This window comes from Buteo buteo, chromosome 5 (assembly GCF_964188355.1).
Source record: "Buteo buteo chromosome 5, bButBut1.hap1.1, whole genome shotgun sequence".
Classification (NCBI taxonomy): domain Eukaryota; kingdom Metazoa; phylum Chordata; class Aves; order Accipitriformes; family Accipitridae; genus Buteo; species Buteo buteo.
The window spans coordinates 34,802,627-34,828,743 of NC_134175.1; the positions used below are offsets into that span (position 1 = coordinate 34,802,627).

General features: G+C 35.5%; 1 protein-coding gene across 1 annotated transcript in view; it reads left to right on the forward strand.

Annotated features, from left to right (window-relative positions):
• Nucleotides 1–26,117, forward strand: part of FAP (fibroblast activation protein alpha) — a 43,209-nt gene that overhangs the window by 9,705 nt on the left and 7,387 nt on the right. Inside the window, exons 4-21 of the mRNA XM_075028569.1 lie at nt 137–231; nt 381–455; nt 648–700; nt 1,844–1,916; nt 3,510–3,630; nt 4,185–4,339; nt 5,412–5,515; nt 6,437–6,572; nt 10,027–10,071; nt 11,797–11,901; nt 11,992–12,062; nt 12,668–12,721; nt 13,056–13,180; nt 14,407–14,454; nt 17,332–17,430; nt 18,161–18,230; nt 19,463–19,657; nt 24,000–24,054. Coding sequence (XP_074884670.1) covers nt 137–231; nt 381–455; nt 648–700; nt 1,844–1,916; nt 3,510–3,630; nt 4,185–4,339; nt 5,412–5,515; nt 6,437–6,572; nt 10,027–10,071; nt 11,797–11,901; nt 11,992–12,062; nt 12,668–12,721; nt 13,056–13,180; nt 14,407–14,454; nt 17,332–17,430; nt 18,161–18,230; nt 19,463–19,657; nt 24,000–24,054 — 1,679 coding nt within the window. The remainder of the gene's footprint in view (nt 1–136; nt 232–380; nt 456–647; nt 701–1,843; nt 1,917–3,509; nt 3,631–4,184; nt 4,340–5,411; nt 5,516–6,436; nt 6,573–10,026; nt 10,072–11,796; nt 11,902–11,991; nt 12,063–12,667; nt 12,722–13,055; nt 13,181–14,406; nt 14,455–17,331; nt 17,431–18,160; nt 18,231–19,462; nt 19,658–23,999; nt 24,055–26,117) is intronic.

Consider the following 26,117-nt stretch of genomic DNA (forward strand, 5'->3'; position numbering starts at 1 on the left):
AACATTTTTTATGTAGATGCCAAAAGATATTTGCTCAAAATCTATTCATTGACAGGAGTGTGAATACTTTGATAAACGGATCTGTTCTGTAGTATCTTCTGTGCAAGATAACAGCCCTTTTATCTTGTTTATAAAGATAATGAATATCTTCATCAGTCCACAGAAGATGATATTATTCTTTACAATGTTGAAATGAACTATCCAACTACCATCATGACTAACAGCACAATGGTACGTACCTTTTCAATTAATAAAAAGGCAGCAAAATGCAGTTGCGTTTCAAGTACCAGTTTAAAAGTGAGTGGATTAAAACCTGACTCATCAAATCCTTATTTAGAGGGGTTTTTTACTAGAATCTAATCTATTTCTTAATCTTTCAGAAACAAGTTAATGCTTCAAATTATGTGTTGTCAGCAGACAAATATTTCATAGCTCTGGAAAGCAATTATTCAAAGGTAATTATTTAAATAGATCACTTAATGAAATGTTTGGTTTCATTTAGTATTTTGTTGATTGTGGTTGTGATAGATAAATATTTCTTGGTAGTGTCTTGAGAAAGGTGTAGGCTGTGAAAAGGCAGCTGATTATTTTTAATTAGATTATCTTTTTCCAAGTTAATAATATTATTTTCTTGCTTAATTTTGCAGCTGTGGAGATACTCTTACACAGCATCATACCACATTTATGATCTCATATATGGGTAAGGCCAGATATTTCTTAGAGCAAGATGTGGTGAATACTTTGTAGTGATGTGCTTGCAAGCATTTCCACTGAAAAAATCTATAGTAATGTGACTACCACCCTGCTTTGCTTTTACCTCAATCTATCAGGTTACTTGTTTGCTTGAAAAAAATGGCCTCTAAGAAAAGCATACAGTCCTTTAATCTACTCATCCAGGTATCTGGATTGATTTATATATTTCATGCCCTAAAACTTTCCCTGCTCAACATTCTCATCTTTTTTTCTTCTTTGCATAATTTTCTCCCACCCTGTCTTGGCTGCTTGAGTCCACTTCAGTCTCACACCTGATGTCTCCATGCCCTTCTCTTGTTTAATTCATCCTTTTTATGGTTGATCTAATCTTTAACTTTCCTAAAACTCTCACATGTCCTTTAGTGCTCCAGTGATCTTGTAACAGTCCATCCTGGGTTCCTTGAAATTTTACAGCTTCTTCCTTGGCATCTGGTCTCTTTCCCAGGATCTTCCCCAAACCATTACTCTTTCCACCCAAGTCAGAAGGAGGCATCTGCCTCCCCATACTTGTTATATATACTCCCCATACCCATGTATGGCATACTTATGCCATTAAGTAGCAGCATGACCAAATGCTTCTTAGTTCTGAGCAACAGGGGCTGCACTGAGCTGCTCCATTCTTGGGAAACTGTTGGCTCAAGGTGACAGGAAAAGATTGCTGCAAGCTAATGTGAGTAGAGAGGTACTGCATGTGGGTCATGATCCTTAACAAATGTTTAATTGCTGCTTTTATGCTTGCCTCAGCATGCTATATCCTGCATTCACATTTCCCAATAACTTGCTGAGAATGTAATGCAGACTGCAGATAGAGCAAATGACTGTAGATGCTTGTCCAGTATTTAGAAAGAGATAAGGCTTGCCTCTTAGGCTGTTGAATATGTTTTCAAAGGGTTGAGTTGCAACCTTTACCAGCACTGGTGCACACCATCACATTACTGCATGTCTCACTGCCTGCCTTAGTTTTGCATTGCTCAAGAAACAATAAGCTGTTAGAAAATATAGCCCTTCATGAATTTTATATGAATGTACAGTATAATGATCCATTTGCACTGTGCACAAAAAGCCATCTCAACTTCTTTCCTTTTTTTAGTGGTTTTGTAACAGAAAATCAGCTTCCACATAAAATTCAGTATATATCCTGGTCACCCGTTGGACACAAATTGGTCAGTAAAGTTAATGAAGCACTAGAATGATTTTGCTTTGTGTGGCTAGAAGACATTTATTTGCCTTTTGTTATCATTTTGTTAGGCCATTTTTTTGACAGGCCTGTGTGTATTAACCTTGGTTGTGAGCAAGAATGACAAAACAGTTTTAACTTGTTAAATTTAACTTGTCTGTGTCTCAATAGAAGAATCCATGTTCTCAGCTACGTTGTGTTTCAGTTCGCTAGCCAGTCTCTTATCAAGAATTGACCAACATAATTGTATGTAGGATTAAATGTGGTTTCAAGGCCTGAAAACCAATGTGTTTTTCTTTGACACAGCATAACACATGAGTTTACTATGGTGATTCAGAGATGAAATTTTTAAAATCCTTTTTAAAATTTTTACTCTAGGAAATGCCTACCAGATTCATTTTACAAAAAATGTTATTTTCTTTTTTTTTAATAGCTACTTGATAGCCAAATATGTATTTCCCAGTAATTATAATAGACCTATTGCATAGAGTAACAAGTTTATAAACATTTTTTATTCTTGGTTCCAAAGCATCAGCCCAATAATAGTGGTATTTTAACTACTTATCCAGTATTTACAAAATATTTGTGCAAGAAAATATTTTTAAACATCATACTAATTTCAGAAAACACCCAGGGATTTGGCTAAATATGAATGGATACTTTATTAGGAAAATTTTTCCATGTTCTAGCAGAGTATTAGTTCTCTCAATTAAATTAAATATTGTTATTTTCTTTATCAAGAATTCTGAAGACAGAATACAATGAAGATAGTTTCCTATCTTCCTAGCACTAATAGTCTGTGGTGGTTTTATGCAATAGTCCTTGTGTTGTATCTGAGAGTTTTAGGAGTTGCTTTGTTTTTCATTTAAAGCACAAAGTAGTTAAAATGTTACACTGATGTTGCTAACAAATGCTTATAGCTTCAAAAGGCGTAATTTTCTAAGAAAGTGATGTTTCTGATGCTGGTTTCTTAACCGCAGGTCCATTTGATTGAAATTTAGAGATACCCAAGGCCTGCAAGGATTTCTTGCAAGAGCTCTCTTTTGGTAACTAATGTACTAGAATGGAACAAACCAGCCCAGACAAAGTAAAACCTTTTTTTCTCTCATCTCGCATCGCCTAGGCCTTTTGACAGGTTTAGAAAAGTCCAATTATTTTCTTTTTAGTCACTGTGTATTTGTTTTTATCTTATACTTTTGGTGGAACCAGAAGGAAAAGTCACAAAACACTTTGTCTGAGGGTGTTTTAAAAAACAGCAATTTGAATGAGTTTCAAAGATATATTTTTTTTCCATTATTTTCCACACCAAAGCTAGCCACAGAATCCTCTGAAGTTTATTAAAATCAAAGGAGTTGTTCAGGATTTATTCTGACATAGTTGAACATAGAATTTGGCCTGTAATGGATAAGGCCTGTAGATACTCTTGAAGAATTTGCAAGGGCTTTTAGTGTAGCATTTATTTCCTGGTTTGTATTCATTACGTTTTCTTGTTTATGTAATGTAAGAGCATTTACTGCAGATCTTACTCTAAGCCCTGTTATTAGTGCCTATACTCATAAAAAATACTTCTTATCTTTAGGTATATGTATATCAGAATAATATCTATTTGAAACAAAGTCCAAGAGAGGTACCCATTAAACTAACTAGTGATGGAAAACAGAATGAAATATTTAATGGGATTCCTGATTGGGTCTATGAAGGTAAGTAAATCTTGCAGGGCAACAATTAACATGTTAAATGCTTTATTTAGATTATGTGGTTCTCACAATCCTTTCTAAAATATCTGTGATGATACATTATTTTTAGACCCCTAAGGATTACTTCATTTCCATATATTATTTGCCATATAATGACTGCATTTTGTATTCATAGTGTGTAACCAAAATCCTGAGTCTTTTGTTACTGAAGCTGTATCAGAACTTTACAAATTGGGCCTCCTTCTGCTGCACAGGCGGTGGTTGGGAATTAAGCTTTAATGGAAGTTTTAATTTTAGTGAAAATTTGGCACTTCAGTGCAAAAAAAAATTTAAAAAAACAAACACATGCACACAGGAAAAATTCAAGTGAGTTAAATGGGATCTGTGTGCCTTGTTCTGAGAGTTCTTAAGGCCTTTCAGAATTGACATGCATTGCAATATGATTGGTGTTATTTATTTAATGTAACTCCCTTTACATGTCTAGGTTGGTAAAAGTAGAATGCTAAAATAGATAGATTACAATGATAAACTCTTATGAATGATTTTTTTTTCCTCAGAGGAAATGCTAGCAACAAAATATGCACTGTGGTGGTCCCCAAGTGGAAAATATTTAGCATATGTACGATTTAATGATTCTGACATACCAGTTATTGAATATTCATATTTTGGTGAGGACCAGTATCCTAGAAAAATAATTATCCCATACCCAAAGGTACGTTTTCTCATTCTTTTGACTTACTTTCTGATGAGAAATGAGTTATGACAATGATAAAATTAACTGTACTCAAAGAATAGTTGTATTACAGTGGTTAAATCCATTGTGGCCTAAATTAATGAAAGAAAACAAACTTAGGCCAAGTTCTGAAAAGGTATAGGTACATACAAAACTGTAGATATTTAATAATATCAGTGAAATAAATGGAATTACTCATGTAAGTAAAAAGCATGTCCAAAAGTATATGCTTGCATGATCAAGCCTTGCTTTTTTCAATTCAGTTTACTTGTTGTGATGTGTTAACTATGCAGTTGTTATTTTTCATTACAGTAAATGAATTATATGACATTTTTTATTTTGAAAAGTAAAGGCTAGGACAGCTTCAGTTTATTTCCACACTTCATAGTGCTTTTTGATCTCAAGGGGCTTTGGATTTTAACTGCTTTCAAGTGCAAGATCTAAGACAAGGTTTTGCGTTGGCATTTCTTCAGCATCTCCCAACTCTTGTCATGTTCTTACCACTGCAAGTGATGATGTTAATGTATCTTAAGAAGTTACTCACCTGTCAGCTGGGTTACATTTCTAAAGTAAAGCTGGATGGTTTAGACAACACATGGAGGAGAATTAAAAAACTAATAATGTATACAATGAATAAGCAAGCATGAAATCAGTTTAAGCTAAACCATTTTATTTCACAGCTCGGATGTAAAAGAGCAATTGCAATCATGTGAATATACTCCTTTAGTTTTATGCCACAGTAAGTGTAGTGTGTACTGCAAAGATCCACACTGCAAAGAGAACACTGGTTCCCATCAGGCATGTTTTCTGTATAGAAAGGCACTAAATTTGACTGTTAAAAGGTTTTCTCCTTTATATATGAAATGATGCAAAGTAACGTACTACTGCAGTAGTGTCACTCTGAGATCTTATAAGACAGCATTTGCCCTATTATACTCAACTGAATACATATTTTGTAACCTGTCTCCTTTCCTGCAAAAAGTATTGTAACTTTCCTCAATCTGAATTGTTCAGAACCTGATTTGAATAACCTGATACATTTTCTTTGAAGGCTGGGGCTAAAAATCCTACTGTTAAAGTGTTTATTGTAGACACTGTTAATGCTGAAGCGTTTGGTCCTAAGGAGGTGCCAGTTCCTGCAGTCATAGCATCCAGGTAGTGTGCCCTCAAATATGTCTTCTATTTTTTAAAAAAAAGGTTTTGTCTATTTGTTTTAAATGCTTGAACCTCTGAGTTGTTTTCTGTTTCTAACAGTGGAGTGCCATATTCATCTCCTAGATGGATCACAAGCTAACTAGAAATGTTGTATTTTGATTCTGTCTATCTATATGATCCATTGTTACTGTCCTAGTTTCAGCTGGGATAGAGTTAACTGTCTTCCTAGTAGCTGGTACAGTGCTATGTTTTGAGTTCAGTATGCGAAGAATGTTGATAACACTGATGTTTTCAGTTGTTGCTCAGTAGTGTTTAGACTAAAGTCAAGGATTTTTCAGCTTCTCATGCCCAGCCAGCGAGAAAGCTGGAGGGGCACAAGAAGTTGGCACAGGACACAGCCAGGGCAGCTGACCCAAACTGGCCAACGGTGTATTCCATACCATGGGACGTCACTTCTAGTTTAGGAACCGGGGAGTGGGGGCGGGGAATTGTGGCTGGGGGACTAGCTGGGTGTTGGTCAGCGGGTGGTGAGCAATTGCACTGCGCATCATTTGTACATTCCAATCCTTTTATTACTACTGTTGTCATTTTATTAGTGTTATCATTATCATTATTAGTTTCTTCTTTTCTGTTCTATTAAAGTGTTCTTATCTCAACCCATGAGTTTTACTTTTCCCGATTTTCTCCCCCATCCCACTGGAGGGGGGGGTAGGGGGAGTGAGTGAGCGGCTGCATGATGCTTAGTTGCTGGCTGGGGTTAAACCACGACAGTTACAAAGGACAAAATAATTCTCTAAGACAGTGGAAGCTTTGCTATTGTCTTCCACAGAGAAATATGGGGGATACAACCTGTAGCAATTCTTCTATATTCCTGTTCTTTAATAACCACCATTTCTTTCTTTTTTTGTTTTATTTTTTTAGTGATCACTATTTTACTTGGCTTACTTGGGTAACAGATAGTCGAATCTGTGTGCAGTGGCTAAAGAGAATCCAGAATTTTTCAGTCTTAGCTATTTGTGACTTCAAAGAATATTCAAATACTTGGGACTGCCCAGAGGTAATAAAGTTGGAAATATAAATTTAACATTGCCGAAATTAGCATTTGCTAATCCCATCTGCATAGCTATTTTAACACCTACTGGTCATGCACAGGTTGCTCTGACTTACTTGCAGAAATATATTTAATCTTGCCCTGAATTCTTTCAGAAAATAATTGCATGCCTGCCATAATTTTATTTTCCAGTGTTTGATAACATTCATCTTTTAGCTACTAGTGATACCTTTTTCAGTATTTTAATTGCTGGGGGAGGGGTGAAAAAATTTCAATTGCACCAACAAGAAATAAAATCACTAATATATTTTTTTAGTGAGGCTTAAATAACAAACAAGGCAACAAAAATAAGAAGGCTGCTATTGAGCAGCTTTCAGTACTGTTGTTTAGTTCCTTCTTGTTTCCTCATCTTCAAAAGTGGAACCACATAGGATCTTTATTGTTTTTTAAAGAAAATTTTATTATACTACGTTGACATTTTATACTAAGTCTGACTAAATTATGTCCTTTATGATTAATGTTAAATTAGTTGAAAGAACATACAGATTAAAAGCAAGTCAGGTTTTCAGGAGGGAGAAATCCTTCTGTCTTATCGAATCACACAGTTGAAGAAAGCATGCAAGTTTTCAGAAACAAAATCCCTTTTTCAGATCTGAAAAGAAAACTTCAGGCCAGTTGCAACAGTAGCCATCATTAAGACATTTTGGAGGGATAACCATGCTCTGTTGAGCAGAAGGATGGCTTAGATGGCCTAGCTATCTATACCAATATGTAAATAATTACAGATCTTACATACGGAAGCCTTTCTGAAAGAAATATTTCTTTAAAAGACCTTGTAAAGCCTGAAGACTGTAGACACTGATAAATTCATATAGATCCTGAAGGAAAGGATAGCCCTGAATTTCAGTAACTCTAGTACAGATGTCTCATTTATTGTCTTTCAGTACTGATGTTGTTTGCATGTCTTGTTTTTAGAGTTTGTGATACAGAACACCTACAAAAACTAGCATTAGGCTGAAACCTTGAACTAATGGGAAATAAAAGGCAAAAATACTTATAAAAGTGTTCTGTATAACTGATAAATTGTAAATTCAGAGTGTATTGACACAGCCCTTCCAAGCTGAAAATAATTTTTATTCCTCTATGATATGACAATTGTTGCAAATTTAAAAGGAAGTTAAGGTCCTGTTCTTTCAAAAACATTATTGTTGAAGTAAATTTCCACAGAGAAATATCTTAATTTATTAGAAAAAAATACATATTTACAGCAGCATTTGATGTGTATCCTAAGTAATTGTTCCACTTTATAAGTACATTAACACTGAATCTCTATCTTGCCTCCAAGTAACCTACATTTTAATAACTAAATATTTTAATGTACAGAAAAGAACCTCAAGTGTTCTAGGATTCTACCACAATACACCAGAGTACTTTAACACAAGCTTAACGTTAAGCATGTAAGCAGTTTTATTTATTTCGGTAGGTCTATTTATGCATTTAAAATTAAGCATGTGCTTAATTGCTTTGCTGGAACCAGACCAGAACAATTAACATCTTGCAGGACTGTGTTCATGATCCTTGTTTAATTGCATTTCTCCATGAAACCTTATTTGTGGAGTCACTACTGACGTTTCTATAATTCTATATTTATACAGTGATACAATGCTTTTATCACATTAAAGTTTGCGCAAATGGCCAATTGAAGGAGTGTGAACAGATGGGAGTGCTGCATTAGCTCTATTTGCCGTTAGAAAGTATATCTCTGTACATTTCCATTGGCAAAAATAGTTCTCTTCTTGATTTCAGAATAAATCGAGACTCTAATGTACAATAAATGTGCTAGGCTTTATGTACTTGAAAATAATAACAAAATATAATCTACAAGATGTTCCTAAAGTGTTGATTCATCAAAACTGTTCATGTGTTCAAGTCTTGCTCATGTGAGTAGACCACAGAAACTAATATGACTTCATTGGAACTATTCATGTGACTAAAACCTGGGCATGTGTTTGTGAAATTGGGATTTCCTATAAAGATGACAGTTCTCTAATTAAATTCTGTACATACTTTAATACACAGAAAAATCCCATAGAAGTCAATGGGACTACTCATATGAGAGAAGTTAAATATATCCTTAATGTACTAAGTCATCAAGATCTGAGCCTTAATTTAAAGAAAGGAAAATAAATTTAGGATGCAGAAATAAAACAATACATCCCGTTTTTCTTATCATGAAAAGAATTAAAATCCATCTTCTGAGTTAATAGCTCAGTGGAGCCCTTACAAAGTACAAAATGGTCTTCTACAGGGCAAGTACCTGCAACTTTTGCTCAAATAAGTCACTTTGCAGGGACTAAGTTGAAAGGGGGAAAGCATTCTGAATGCTAATGAGATTACACTGAGGATAACAAATACAAACAATATTCTTTAGAAAACAAATTTGTTGCATTTATTTCAGCCTGTGAAGAAACACTGTATTAAGTGAACAGTATAAAGAAAGATTTGCAAGATAAAAATAAATAAATACATTGACTGAATGCAGAATTGTTAAATAATAAATCACTTGCTCCATCCAACAAGCAAGATATACTCTTCAATGAAAAAGTCTTAGGAAAGTATTGAAAATGCACTAGAAACTTTATAAGTAAAACATAAACAAAAATGTAAAAGCACCCTTAGCTGCAGGAGGTACTGATCTATTTATGCTAAGTATAAGTCTTTTTTAAAATCAGCTTTAAGAATGTTACAAGGAGTTAAGACCTGCTAAACTTATATTCATAGTCTCAGGGTGTGATAATCTGGGTGATTTTTGCTGCCTACATTATCTTTGCCAGTCCTTAATTCTTCTTTCTAAATATGTTATTTGTGAGATTTTTTTAAAGTGTTGAAAATTAGGCCCTTTAATATCTTTGAGCTGAGCACCAAATATAGAGACCCTTGATTTCTATGTACTTAGTTAAAGTATTTGGCTTGTATTTTTAATGTTTTTAAGGTTTACATTTAAAAGAAGTACCTAATAGTCACATTATCCACTGTTATAAATCAACATCATAGCTTTGAAAAGAAAGGAAATATGTCAAATGAACCAACTGAGAATCTAACACAGATTTTTTAAATTATTATTCCTGAAATTATTTTACTTGGTTTTTTTACTAAAAAAATCATGAGATTAAGTAGTTAATTATTGCTTTCAGTGAAAATGTTGCATAAGGTTAAACCAATTACTTTAGATTTTATTTAGCTCTGATGACAGCTGTTAAAAATAATATTTTAACTAACATAATGATAATACAGTAATATTATTTACCTCAGAAAACCTTCAAGTCCCTGAACCTTCATAGCAAGTATTCTAAAATTCTCTTTTACAGGCAACTACAGATTTTTTTATTTGAAGATTTTGAATCTCCATCAACTCATTCTTGAACTTCTTAAAGAGTGTACATTTGATTTTGTTTTTCAGAACCAACAGCACATAGAAGAGAGTCAAACAGGATGGGCAGGCGGAGTGAGTTTTTTTGTACTCTATTTTGATCTAATGAAAAGCTACAGCTTTCTGCATCTTTACAGCAGTGTTTTGAAACATGAAGCACAATTCTGAGTCATACAACACTACTGCTTAAACCTGTTGCACTGTAGGATTGAGACTTTTAATGCTGTGCGAGGCATAGTATCTGGCTACTTGCTTTCTGAGTTTAAAAACCCTTTCTCTGTCTTATTTTACAAATCTTAGACCAACTGATTAGAAAATATACTCCCTTATACTGAAGGGAGGGAAGTCATGAAAAGACACAGATTCATACTGCAATGTAATTCTTAGAAGCATCCTGGAGGCAAAGAATAGATGTAAAATTCCTCTGATATCACTAGGGCAAGAGATAAGATCAGTCATACCATAGCATTTTGAGAATAAAACCTGTCTGTTCAGAACTCAGTTTTAGTGCCAAGTGCTGCACACCTTCAGCTAGGGAGGAACCTTCAACATAAGATACCCCACTTACAAAGGTAGTTGATACTTCTCTGCAGTTACCCCTAAGCAAAATAAATTTTCTCTACCCAGTAACCTTTATCTTGGAAGAGACATAACACCTATCTTTGGGAACTCACAGTAAAAACAAACCTGTAAGAAAATTGTAAGAGCATGAGATCAGTATTTATAAACATATATTCTAACAGTGAATATGTATTATTGCTTATGTTTACTCTTCAGGCAGGTGAAGTTACTAGAATTCAGTGTGGGCAACCTTACACTGTGCCTGAATATCCTGCCGTGGACTTAACCAAGTTTCGATTTTCAGTACACTGTCCTTTAAGAGACGTGTTTTTATTTGAGTTGAAGATTACACATTTACAAGAATTAGTTCTTTTACTTGGTCCCTTTCTTTTTTTGCCACTTCTCTTGACGTTGTGATGACAGGTTTTTATTAGAGCTAAAGAAGTTGCACACATGCATAAATCCCTGCTTTAGCCTTTATGGGATTTTAAGCGTTAAGAATATTAGAAGCAGGCTCCAGAACAATTTAGCTTGTGCTCACAGGTTCTGGTCGAGCTTGGGTTAGTATTATTCAAAAGTCATACTCAGGAATGTTGGTGCTACATTTGAAGTGCTTGCAGGTCATTCTTCTGTGTTCATGTTTTGAAAATAAAACTCACAGTTGCAGTAACTCATCCTTGACTGACAATTTTAGTAAAGAGTTGATGGTTTGAAAGGAAGCAAAAGTTGAATGGTCTTCTCTGGGATAATCTGTTTTTTAACATTAGTGGAATAGTATGGGAAACTTTAGATATCCATTTACTTAGCACTGTATTTGCTCAGTGAATCAGCCAGACTCTGTGGTCCACAAGATTTTCAGTCTGGCACCATTCATGAACATTAACTTTACTCAGGAACTTCTTTTTTAAGCATCACTTCTACCTATTTTTTAATAACTAAAGAAAGGTCATTCACAATATACAAACAAATTATTCCACTTATAAGTAGAGAGCTTGCATTTGTGGGGTACTTGAGGTATCTATATTATCAGCTTAAGAAATCTGACAAGACAAGTTAGAAATTGTAATGTGTACTGACTGGGAGATTGAACATCACAAGTAAACACTTGTGCAAAGTACTTTGTCCCATCTGAACTGATTAAATACTCTTGTTATTTTTAGTATGTGTACTATAATCTGCTAAATAGTTTGGACAGTCTTACTTAACATCTCATCTACCATTTTTCTTCCATTGTTTCAGTTCTTTGTTTCTACACCATATTTTACATCAGACAGCAGTTCATACTACAAAATTTTTAGTGACAAAAATGGTTATAAGCATATTCATTACATCAATGACTCTGTGGTAAGTCAAGCAAAGTGTTCTGCATTGATCTACTGTAAGTTCCTGAAATAACTCTACAATATTCAGTAACTTATATGTCTTGCTTGACAGGAGAATGCAATCCAAATTACAAGTGGAGAATGGGAGGCAATATACATTTTCAGAGTAACAAATGATGCAATGTAAGTATCATGAAGAAGTGAACAGGTTGTGAGTGGTGTCAGTAAAAGCAACACTTAATCACTTGAGCACCATTTGTTAATTCATCAAGTTATAACTAGGTATAATTTGTTTTGTATCTGAATGGATCCACAACAAATTTGTATGCAAAGGCACTGCATGAGTTTGCAAACTTGTTTTACTTACAGGAGATTCTTTACAAATTGCCCTCATTTTTCTATTTATTTTCAATCACCCATCTTAGAGAAACTTATTTAGAAATACTTAAATTTAATCATGTGGTTAACCCTCATACAATTTGCAGTTACTTCTCTTTTTATGGTCTCTCATTCAGCTTACTATATAGATAGATACAGCTTACATAATTGGAGTGATGAGCTCATGAGAATTAAGCTAGAACTCCTATTTATATTGTTTATTTGTCATCTAATGAGAGTTTGAGCAAAGATTTATTAAGATGAAAGGTTTATAAGCTTAATTTACTCTTCCATCACATGCAGACATCTCAAAAAGTCTAAATTAACTTCCAAGACGGCTTTTCATCTTGATGCTGGTTCATAGGTCATCACTTTATGGATTATTTATTAACATATAAATGAATTTACAGTTTCTATTCAAGCAATGAATTTGAAGGCTATCCAGGAAGAAGGAATATTTACAAGTAAGTATTATCAATATTATCTTAATGATACTAGGTTGATAGAATATAGCTCTGGATTTGTCAATAAAATAATTCAGTTTCAAGATGTTTAAAGTGTAATTTCACAAGCTATTTTAACTAAATCTTGACCTTAGATTATATCTGAGAATTGAGGAGAAATAGCATCTAAGGTTTAAATATACTCTTGGGAGAAAAAAAATTAGAAAAAGGGAAAACATTTATTTTTAAATTGAACTGTTCTGAAAGTACAATGCATATGTTCTAAAATATAAGGCAGACACATGTGAAGTTAGTTGTAGCAACATAAATATTGCTTTTTTTATTTTTCTCCTAGAATCAGTATTGGAAGTAAACCTATCAGAAAACAATGCATTACTTGCAATTTAAGGAAAGAGAGATGCCAGTATTATACAGCAAGGTTCAGCGAACGTTCTAAGTATTATGCCTTGATCTGTTATGGTATGTATAGCATGCAAGCAAACATATAATCAGCTATTCTTTCAAATTTATCAGAGGTGTAGATAATACTGATTATCCCAAATGATAGCTAGATGAATCATAGAAATTTCACAATAACCATGAGAGATTTCCAGAAAGAAACTTTTCCATGTCCAAAAACCTTGGGAGGATGTTTCAGAAAATACAAATATTTTCACTCTATATTTTTTTACTTTTTCAACAAAAACCTTGGGATTTTTAGAATTAAGAACAAATTTGTGAAAGTCCTTCATGGCACAAAACAGACTGTAATCTGGTTTATCAGTCATGCTTTTTCTTGCAGCAGAAAGAGCAGGATTTAGAAACACACACTGATTTGCAGTTCCTGTGATCAAAGTTAGCTATGAGAAACTACTACAATGTGTTTCCCAACTTAAATTATTAAAGCCCATGTCAGCCACAAAATGCTGGGGTTTTACTACCTGAGAACATTTTTAATAACTGAACTAAGAAAAATTCAGTTCATCAAGATGTGTGATCACTGAAACCACTTGTAACAGAAGTATTAAGTGAAGTCTTAGCTCTTTTGAAATGTTAGGTAATTTCAGTGACCTGAGGTTTCATCCACTGCTGTAATCAAAGAAGAGTGAAGTCACAATCTAAAAAAAAGGAAAGAAAAATATCCAGGGTTTTCCTTTTGCATATTTCATATAAAGTTTACTGTTCTTCTGATTCTGCAGTGACTGATCAGCTGAAGAGTTCCTTAGAACTTCCGTTGAGCAGAGAAGCAGATGTAGCAAATAATAACACCTTTCAATCATTCTTGCACAAAACAGTCAGTAAGGTCGTCACCATATGAAAGCCACTCACCTTCACAAATACGATGTGACATGTTCTCAAAGAATGTTTCACATTGTTAATTCTGCATTCACCTTATGTAATCTCATCTCAGGTATTAACTAGATGTCACTTCATCTCTAGGGAGGAAGAGTTTGTTAGTAGATTTGAAGTTACTTCTATTCTGTTTGCTAAGCAATGCCTGTATGTATACAAGTCTGTGTACACACAGTACTTTATGCATTTCGTGCAGCAGGGACTAGTGAGTTATACAGCAGAGAAGATTCAGATTTGTGTATGAACTTTGAGCTTTTTAACACCTGTCAGTTACCAATGTTAATGTAATACACACTCCATCACCAAATTCCAGCTTCAAACTGTAAACTGCCTTCTTATCATTCTTATGACAGGTCCCGGGATTCCCATTTCTACTCTTTTTGAGAACCACGGTGATAGAGGTACTGCAAATATCCTGCCTGTTTCTGAGCAATTGTTTTTCTCATTGATCTTCACTATGCAGATCCTCTAATACAATATTAGGATTGTGATCAAGAAGCCTTTTGTCTTGTTTGTTATTAAAATACCTAGTGTCTTTCTAGATTTGTTAATTAGTAAAATCCAAATATCAATTTCAAGCCTTTATCTTTATTCCTGAGTCCAGCACTTTTATAGCATACTGAGGTTTTTCCTGTTTACATACTATAGATGCAATGAACATCAGTAACTCTTTGTCTACCAAATATTGAGTCAAACTTTGTAGAAAACATTCTTGTGATTTCCAAACTATTCCTTTTCACATTCAGATGAACACAAGACACTCTGAGTTTTTTCATGAAACAGCCCTACCCTATACAAAAGGCAACAGTGTATTGTTCAGAGTTTGCAGTTTGAGGTATTGTACTGTACTAATTAGAATTTGGATCAGTGACTTGCTCTTCAGCCATTGGTAGAGATGTCAGGAAAGAGCAGAAGCTCTTTTAGATGATCAGTTCAAATAACTGCTTCAGACAAGGTGTAGTTATTGATACAAAATGGGAACTCCGGCAAGAAACTTTCAGAGCCCTCCTTTAAGTAGCCTGTTAGAGAGGAGTGTTTGCAACCAGACCAAGCAGGAACTTGCTAAGCATGAAAATATTAATTGCTCTGCAGTGAGTTTTCTCTGTCTGTCCCTTGTTTTACCCTAAAAATTCTTCCCCAACTTAAAGCCCTCAGTCCTATAATGTTATGAAAACTAACATGCTCCTGTAAAAAACTTCAGTGATTTGGCATTCCTCCTTCCTTCCCCAATAATCAGTGGAAACGCACTGGTAGTTCTAATACCAGGGTCCTTACAGTTCAGCCGGTATTGATAACCCACTATTAACTGAGTATTGTCTGACCAGAAGACATATAAAAGGATGAGGAAGAAAATGCAGCAAAATTGTTAAGGTAAATTGATCAGTGATGATTCATGTAGAAGTCAACAAAATGCAACATAAGATTATTTTGACTCCAATAGGAGTTGGTACATTTTTGCTTTTAACCACTCAAAAATATTTGCAGATGGAAAAGATTGGTCAATGTGTCTATTGCAATTGTGCTATAAAAACACTATGTCCTTCTGGTATTTCTTTTGCGGAAGGTTTAAATAGGTTTAAAGGTTTAAATACTGCTAATGCATGGATTTTTTCATATTTAATCCATTGTGATAGCTCTCTGTTTTCCATGATTCAATATGACCTTGTGTATCAAAGGCCCCTACTACTTCCTTATCAAAGTATGAATTGCATTAAATGCAGCTAAATGCCCAACTACAAATACATGTTTCTTAACCTCTTTGTAGGGGAGAACAGTTTCATTTAGTGGATCTTCACCACTGATTTCATGATGTCTCACTCTGCTGTGCTATTATTCTTCAGGAATAAAAACAAATTCAGGCTTCTCTGACTTTTTATGACCTTTTTGGATTAATTTTCCTTAAGTCTCTTGCTTTCATAATCTCTTCTTTGGTGCAAAGCTATTTTTAGCAGATCCATTTTCATTGCAGTTGGCAGGATTTTAAAAATATATCATCCATTAATTTTAGTAGGAGGCATGCAGTTAAACTAACATACACCAGTTTGGAAGCTCCTTCCAGCATGCCTACAATTCATTTGTGGTAATGGGCAAGTTTCAGGAGTTTTGAGGGGAAGGATAGAAAGGGTTCAGCTGAGTTTAGGTGAGTACCCAAAGCTAGGATGATCTTTCAGCCATAAAAACCAACTTGAATCTCCAAAACTTGTCAATACTACTTTGAAAGAACAAATTCCAGTGTTATGTTTCTGGCATGTCCTGACCACTATCTAGCTCAAGACGTGCTGAGAGAAGTACTTCTTGTATTTTTTTGAGCATTTCCAGAGACAGGAAGTGGCTGCATTAAAAAAAAAAAAGGTAAACTAACAAAGAAAATCTCCTGCAGTTTTAAAAGGTTCTTTCATTTTGAAAGTGAAGATAAAAGTCACAGATTTCCATTATGTATAATATTCTTCTTCCATCACTATTCATGGGAGAACACATAAATAAACAAGTAATATCCAGTGGATTCATAATATATAGTTCTGCAACCTATGCTGGAAATTAACTAAATTTTGAATAGTAATTTTTAAGTTATATAACTGTAAATTGGGTCTAAAGCAATTAAAACAAAAATGTAAAATACTTTTTAGATTAAAAAAAAAAACAACAAAAGAGGTTCACTAAGTGTGCAGTAAGATGTTACTAGGGACAGTTATATGGTAAGTCTAGTATCTTTGTGCATGAGTATACGATACAGTGGTTAAGCAAGGGTTTGCCACAACCCCTTAAGAAACTGCATTTCCTGCGTTAGCCCAGAAACAAGATATTCCCAAACATCTATGTGCTTAACCACAGTGCCCAAGTATCTCAGAGGTTAGACTGATGTTACTGTGGTAAGCAGGAGAGGAGATACAGGACTGTGTTTTGCATGACAGGATGAATTTTACATTTCCAGCTCCCACCGTATTACAAAACTGGGATGAGAGCTCTGCAGGAGAAAGGAGTTTCTTCATAACATCCAGGACTCTAACACTCAGAGGCAACATGTGAAATGATTTGCATTGCAAAATGTACATCCTATAAAAATCTAACTAATATTTGTGCACTATAATACCAGTGCTTTGCTTTTATTTAGCTATGTGATCAAGCGCAGTTAGAAATGTCTGAGTTGATTTTATTACTCTGCTTGTAAAATTCACGGATTTCCTTTCTGTTCTAATAACACAAAATAAAGGAATCTCAATTAATGAAGAGGAATTAACAATAAATTAGTTAATAATTCATGCATTTCTTTTACTTAGAGCTCAGAGTATTGGAAGACAATTGGGAATTGCAGTCTGCTTTGCAAGAGATCAAACTGCCAAAAGAAGAAATTAATAAACTTGAAGTGGATGGTATAAGTAAGAATTACACATTTTTATTATACCTTTTATTCCTACCTTTTTAATATTTTGCCTTCATTTTGTTATAGTAAGTATCGTCTTTCTGTAGAACAAACTTGTTAGCCTCTCAGATTGGGAAGAATAGGCCTGGTTCCGCCCTGTTTGACAGCAACCAATTTGTCTGTGCCTCAGCGTATCTGAGTAGTATTTAAAATAACATCTCTGTTTCACAATGCAATTTTTTGTTTTAAATCTTTAATCGGTAAGGTGTTTAAATATCATGTAAAAACATTATAGTATGGTGGTGATAAAATGTGAAATGTAAACTGCTGTTCATCTGTTACACATTATATTGACTTGCATACACTGTTGTTTTCACTAGTGACTTTACAAACAATATTCAATGGAAATTAATCAGTGTAAAGTTCCAAAACGTGTTTCTCATGATGTTAACAAGAGTTATATTCCTAGTTGTGTTTTTCTAGGGACCTGGAAAACAGAACCTAGAGGTAATGTGAAATAATAATTTTATGCATAGCTAATTTAAAATAAAAGTGGACACTATTTCTTCAAAGTTGTTCTTCAACAGCTGAATATAAACAGTTACTTGCATCAGTTCTGTGATTCACAGTTCATGCATTGTGTAGTTTGTGCTGATTCACTTTCATACGCCATTACACCAGACTGGATTATGCTTGGAGGAATCATTTTAACCATTAACAATATAATTTTAATATGTCTTTTCTAGCTTTGTGGTACAAAATGCTTCTACCCCCACAGTTTGATAGATCCAAGAAGTACCCTCTGCTTATTCAGGTGTATGTAACACTTCCTTTCTTTGAATGTTGTTGTTTTGTCAGAAAACATATTTCTTATAATTTAACAAAACCTAGGACATTTACAACATTGAAGCAAAAGCAAAACCACTTAGTTCTGTTTTGTTTGTTGCAGTGTTTTTTTAAATATATTTCTGGAATAGACATTCAACCCAATGGAAATCAATGAGGATTTTATGTTAATCTTAGCATGGCAAAGATTAGTTCCTCAGAGAAAGAAAAAGGATAAAAACATGTGAGCTATTGCTTGGAGTTCGTAGCTCTGTTGCTGCTTCTGTTTATCATGAGGCAGTCTGAAATTATTGATTTCAGCTTTGCTAATATGAAAAATACAAGAGCCTGTTTCATTTAAAAAAAAAAAAAAACAAACACCCCTAAACCATGTAGAGTGGCTTCTTTCATCAAATGTTCCTTCTAAAGAGCATTTGACATGAATTTAATTTATTGCAGGCAGGAAAGGCAACAAAAATTTCAGTGGTGAAAAAAAAAAAAGAGATGCAGAAAGGAGAACTGAGTGGATGTAATAAACCTTACATCATTTTTTATTAATCAGTGACAATCCAAAGGTCCAAGAATGCTAAGTATGTTTGAATGAAATTTAGAGTAGAAGATTAACTCAGTTGTGTCCTTGAGGTAAAATGTGTAATTTGCATTAGGCTATTCCCATGAGGAGTGTCTCTCTGTACAGCTCAGCTATGTGGGGTGTGTTCTGCCCACAGCTCCAACAGCACAATGATCCCTACTGAAACAGAGAAGGTCTAGGGATGGCCAGAAAGTGTAAGGAGCTGTACTTTTTTCTCCTGTTTTCTTTGGCATTGCTGACTGCATGTGGAGATCAAATGCAGAAAAGCACCAAAAAGGGCTGTTATACCTAAGGAATTTGGAGAGAGGAAAGAATTGAGTCTTTGAGGCATCACTCTTCCAAGGATTTACCTTAGGACAAGCACCTGATGCTGCAACCCTTAGTCTGAGCTAAAACTAATGATTTGCCTTAGGCATAAGACCTTAAGGATTAAAATGGATTTTAGATAGCTAAATCTCACAAATATATGAAAATGGTAGTTGAACTGTTTGTCTACTGAGCTCTCTGAACCACAGCCATATAACAAAATACTTGTGGAGAAAATTTAAGAAGTACCCATAGCTATAGTCCAGTATCCGGTAATCATTTATAAATTTATAAATGTTGAAAATGTGTGAATTTTCATCCTCAGGTACGGAGGACCTTGCAGTCAGAATGTAAAGGAAACATTTAGCATTAGCTGGATAACCTATCTTGCAAGCAAAGAGGGAATTATTGTTGCTCTAGTGGATGGCAGAGGGACAGCTTATCAAGGTGACAAGATTTTGCATGCAGTATATCGAAGACTAGGAGTCTATGAAGTTGAGGACCAAATCTCAGCAGTGAAGTAAGTAGAATATCTCCCTGTATAACTGTTGTATTTACATACCTACAAGAAGTAATGTGAAAAAATATTAAATACACTTCTCAGCCTTTCTTCTGGAGAACTGAGGTCTCCAGGAAATAAGACAAGAAGACTTGTAGAAATAAAATATTACTGAGGTGCTTGATGTCAGTGAGGTTTTGTGTGGTTGATTAAGTCCATATACTACTAAGTCCACATTTGGACCTCATCACTTCCATTTTATAAGAGCATCATCAGAGGCTTCAATCCTAGGCCTAAGGAAATACAAGTGTCAGTGGTGAGAGGTAAACCAGTGTATTATCCATTACTCTGAAGTTTTTCCTGTAGGGGAAACTTACCTCAGTGACCAAAGGTCCATAGTGATATACCACAGTGATTAGCTAAAGGTCAAATGTGAAGTTTGTAGCAGAACTGAATCCTGACACAAGCCTTCTAGAGGTCTGTTAGTCATAAACTTGCCTTCCATGCTATTTTAGGATAGTTATGAACAACAGAGTGTCTGACGTCCAGGTCCTCTGGTAGTTGTTCTCCAACAGTTGTTCCTTTGCACTTAAAGTGTTCCAAGGGAAAATAATTCCTTAAGCAGAGGTTTTGGGAGGGAGTGAAAGCTGAGGTTTTGTAAAGAAAGGCTGCCTGTTAAGCTTACAGATGCAGTAGCAGTGCTAAAGTGAGCATTTAAAGAAGTGTTAGTTTGAACTCCGCAGAGATGACTACAAGGCAGGAATAAGAAATTTAGTCTAGGCTTTGATCTGGAATTTGGCCCATCAGAGCATGGATAGGTTTCTAGGTGCAACAGTAAATACCCTCTTTTCCCAAGTAATAGACCTGATTCTGAGTAGCTTAGCTAGAAATTGGATGTAGCAGTCCAGGTTTCCACAGCTTTCACTACTTGTTTGAGAACACTGCCTGTATTTACAAGTGTGTGTGAGGAGGGTGTCTGTTCCTTCCTCTTTCTGCTTTGTGATAATTAATTTCCTCCTCAATGATATAAACCCACTTTTATCCTTTTCAGTGATAAATGAAACAGAATAGCTGTATATCTGTTGCATTAAAGGGTAAAGATGTTTGGCAGAAAATAAACCCCTTGTGTTCCAGCTTGTCCTCAGATATCAGAGGGGCTGGGGGTGGCTAGGCTTAGATTCTGAGTGATGCCCAATTCAACACTGGAAGTCTGGTCATGTTCAATATATTGAACTACCACAATCACAGAGGCACAAATAGCACAAAGTAACTTCAGTCTAGTCACGTTCAATGAACTAGCATGGCCAGACTTAAGAAGTTTGGGCGCATTCAGTGAGAACTCTCATGGCTAGATTAATGAATAGTACAGCTTATTAAAGCAACAGAAGTGCAGATTCTTTTAGATTGCCAGTGATAAATACACTGTCTGCAAAGCACGTGCAAGTACCAAGAATATGAATAATACAGCTGACTACAAACGTGTTAAATCATGGAATAACTCTATAGAGATTTTGAAGTTTCCCAGGGAAGCACTTGGTATAACCGAAGGTTCAAATCTTACCCAATAGGCGTCCCTAGCGAGGGGGAAGAGAGGTTCAGCCCATCAGCTGATCCCAGCAGTCAGCGATGTCCTCCCAACTTGTCTACAATGGTATCTTCCCAAGAATTCCTCCTCTCTTAAGCCATTTTATACTATTTTCTTATCTTTAGGTGGCTCTTGAGTGACTCTAGTCATACATACCTTTATTATGATTGGTATAAAATCTCCTTGCTTTACTTTTGAAGGTATAAGCTAAAGAAATTCACAGCACGTGCTCAGTGAGGTGTAGTCGCACCTTGAAGGTGGGTAGCCTTAGGGATGGAGGTGTGTTTTGGTATTATAATGAGAATATAATGAGCAAAATTCACCCAGAGGACATGATTTTGCTTGACACTACTCCAGAACTGGACACTTATGGTATAAATCAGAAGTAAGGCAATAGCGTTGACAGAACCTCGTTGTTTCACCTCCTTGCTTCAGTAGATTCAATGCAGGAACCTTGCATTCTTGTTCCAGTTACCCATACGTGTGGTAACATCACAGAGCCTGGCCACAGTGTTCCCACTCCTCTCTACCCTCCCTGTTTCTCTTTGAGTCAGCATACCAAGCTCCCCTGGTGTTGCTAACATCTAAGGTTGCAGGTTATGTTGCTTAGGGAATTATTATGGAACAGATTCCTTGCGTATCCATTGCATTCCACCCTGGAGGTTTACCTTCCCTTAAAAGGTGGACATATCAATAAGTCATCAATAAGTCACCTCCAGCAATTATTCCACAATATCATGTCAGGTTTTTCTATTAATCTATTATTTGATTTTTCTTTCTTGAAACTTTCAGCAGCACCAGCATACTTTAAAATATAATGAGAGAATGTTTTTTTATTGCTCTGAATCGTCACTCAGACATAAAATGCCAGGGACAGAGGGAACCTAAAATGGTTCTGCAGTTGCTAAATCTGCTGAGACAGGCTGTGAAGAAATTACCTCAGACTTCATACTTCCCAGTTTTCTGTCGGCACCTAGACTAAATTTTTATTCAGTTAAATGTATTGCATTCCATCTTCCTGATCTAACACATGGTTTAAGATGCGTGATTTTTAGAGAGGATCCTATATTCTAGTGGGAAGTTCTTGGAGAGGCTTTTACTGTAGGAGGAACCCCAGGGATTAAGACAGCAATATAACAAAGCTGAATCATTTTTTGGCTTTTCTTTTGTCCCACCCAGATAGTATCCCGCATTTTGGGTGTTGTCAGTTACTCATGCTTGCCCTAGTAAAATAAGGCTAATATGTGTCCTGGGAAGTATCTGAACATATTTTGTTTATCTGTCACTCTTGAACCTTTGTGGTCTTTTGCCTCATCCTCTCTTCTTTGTGGTTGCTAATACGGCTCTCGAAATACAGTCGTCAGTCTCTGACGCAGGATTTTTGTAGGAGACCTAATATTTATGATTCTCTTTGACCTGTTAGACTACCGAGTGCATAAACAAGATGCACCTTTCATCCATTGCAAGCTTATTAACTATTTGGAGCATTAGAAGATATTTTCCTCGTAGCAGTATGTGCTCTTCACTTTTCAGGCACATAAAAAAGAAAGCTTATTGCTCCAGGGAATCTCTAATCTTAGAGGTTGATACTGTGCCTCTTGAGAGATCAACTCATTGTAAGATGAGTATGTTGAGCATCTTGCAGGATAAGGTCTGAAAGTTAATGTTAATCCAGCACCTTTGGCATTAAAACAATGAAAATGATAATAGCCTGTGGGAAAGTACAGCTATGGGAAATGAAAAGTAATTAGTAGGAGTACACTTTTTGAACTTTTTCCTCTGCATGTGTGTGAGTGTACATCTGTACATATGCATACACACACTGTCCTGGTTTCAGCTGGGATAGAGTTAACTGTCTTCCTAGTAGCTGGTACAGTGCTATGTTTTGAGTTCAGTATGAGAAGAATGTTGATAACACTGATGTTTTCAGTTGTTGCTAAGTAGTGTTTAGTCTAAAGTCAAGGATTTTTCAGCTTCTCATGCCCAGCCAGCGAGAAAGCTGGAGGGGCACAAGAAGTTGGCACAGGACACACCCAAACTGGCCAACAGTGTATTCCATACCATATGATGTCACATCTAGTTTAGGGACTGGGGGGAGTGGGGATGGGGAATCACCGCTTGGGGACTAGCTGGGTGTCAATCGGTGGGTGGTAAGCAATTGCCCTGCGCATCATTTGTACATTCCAATCCTTTTATTACTACTGTTGTCATTTTATTAGTGTTATCATTATCATTATTAGTTTCTTCTGTTCTGTTCTATTAAACCGTTCTTATCTCAACCCACGAGTTTTACTTCTTTTCCTGATTTTCTCCCCCATCCCACTGGGTGGGGGGGAGTGAGTGAGCAGCTGCGTGGTGCTTAGTTGCTGGCTGGGGTTAAACGACACACACATGTACAACATGAGTATAATGTATGATGTTTAATTTAGTCTGGGCTAAATATCCAGGTGGATTCTAAATATATGAAAAAAGAACTTTTTTGCCAAGAAGCCAGTTGGGCAGAGTCTTCGTCCACTGGAACAAAAATTATTATGAAGAAAGTATTAATTTCAGCATTTTTTATTCTTTCAAGAAGAATTCTTCCTTTTCCTCTGAAATATCTATTAATTGAATAATTGATGCTTTGTAGAAATTAGACATGCTATGCTGATTGTCAATTTGCTCAAATTGGTGGGATGTGTGGAAAAAATGAAAGAAAATTTTTTTTTTTCTAATTTGTTATAGGATTAGCATTCTTTTGTAATAATGCATTTATTTCTGTGATTTTCGTTTCCACAGGAAATTTATAGAAATGGGTTTTATCGATGAGAAACGAATAGCAATATGGGGCTGGGTAAGTGATTGGGTTTTTTGTATCTATCTTTAAATAATCCTGCAGTATAATTTTTTTAATTCTTCCTTATTCTGTCCTAAATCTGTATAAAATTTCTTCTACCAGTGTTTGATGGTATTGCCAAAGGGAATAGTTCCTGTTAGTGCCTATATACATGCAACTGCAACAGTGCACCAGTACAAGCCCCCGAAATGGGATCTTTGGCAGCTCAAGAGGGAATTTTGAAAAGCTTATGCCTAACATATTCTTTGGACTTGAAGTTAAGCTAAATTGAGACATATTAATTGGCTTTACTTTTAACTTAGGAACTGACTGGCATGGTGTCAAAATTCAAGTATTATCCTTTCTGATCTGAGTTTAAAATAATGAGAAAAGTCCTATCTCTCATCAGAAAATGTGACCCTTGCATCATTGTGAATCATTGTACACTTGGCTGGCTTTGAAATGGTCAGTAGGGATGAATGTAGGTCTGATAGGTGTACAGCATTGACAGCTTCTCCAAGAAGTGGAAAAACTGGACAGTATGGGAGTCATTCCAAATAATTAGCCAGTCTACTTTTCACTTTTGATTTTTTTTTGTACTTTGCTTTGTAACATTCCCAGAACCTTTTATAGCCAGTTGTATTGCAAGTCTTTATTATTAAATGGCCAGATTCCACCACCCTTAGGCACCGAGCAATAGAGTAGCATACCTCAAGTACAAAGTGTAGGATAGCACTGCATTCTAATAGAAGAAAAATAAATTACTGGAATAGTTGGGGTTCTTTTTCCTGTGCTGTCAGCCTCAAAGTAGGACCATTCATGGAAATGAGATGCAGACCTATTAGTGGTGTTATGGGAGAGCTGAAGCCAACTTCAGTGGCAGCACAAATGCCACACAGCCCCTTTATAGAGATTTTTAAGATATTTAGGTCATCTGACTCAAATGCTCATGTTCATCATGAATGGCTGGATCAAGAATGCATAGACAGAACTGGAGCCCTGCCTCCTACCCAGCTTCAGCAGCTTTAGCGTAACAGGAGAATAAGCTGATATGCTTCACCTGAGGGTCTCATGGATTAGGGACAGCACTGTAAGGAATGCTAAAGGGGGTTGGAGGCCAGACCTATGTTAGCCACCCTTACCCCTTCTCTGAGTAAACCAGTATCAGCTATCCAGCAGTAATAGGCAGCACTAACTAAAAAAGCTTACAGAATAAACTGGTATGTTGGCACTCATAAACATTTTCCAATATTTTTCTCTTTATACATGTTCATTCTTCTCTGATTATCATTCAGAAAGACCTTTTATTTCATTCTCTTTAACTGCTTGTCTTTGCTAGGAGAATTCTGATCTGTCACTGTTTGTTTTGTTTAATTTTTTGCTGGTTTTTGTTTGCTTGTTTGTTTTCATTGGCCCAGTATCATTGTAAGAGACTTGCCCAGAAACACACTAGAGGATGGATCTTTTAAGATTCAGTTCAACTGTAACTATAGAAGTTGCCTGATTTTAGCACATGAGCAGGGTTGCTAAAATCTTTCTATGAAGCTTCTACCAACTAATATTTAAATTACTTTGGTCAGACACTGCTGTAATACGAGGATAAAATGGGGTACCATATGGTGAAATTAAGTGACACAGACACTTACAAGTGAGTAATTCTAAAGTGACATTAAGTCAGTTAAGGCCACATGAAAATATTTTATTTTTTTAATCACATCATATTTTATTTCACCACAGTGTTTCCAGAACCAATTAAGAGATTTCACACATCTAAAGTATTGTATCCCAGTAGTGGATATAATATTCAAATAATGGCACTATTGCCAAACCTGTCAGTCTTTTTTTCCATTTTTTTTCTGTTTATTATACCATTTCCTGGTCCATAACCTCTGAAAGGAGTTGAAAGGTGTTTCCTTATTTATAGCCTGCAGCTTGGAAGGTATGCATGAACTATGCAGCTCATCGTACTTTCAGACTCACCAAACTCTTCTGGATGGCAAAAGCTCTTAAATAACCACTAAAGCAATTCAGGTTTTGAATTCTTATCTCTCTGCCTGTTATGGTGCATAGATTTATCTGCC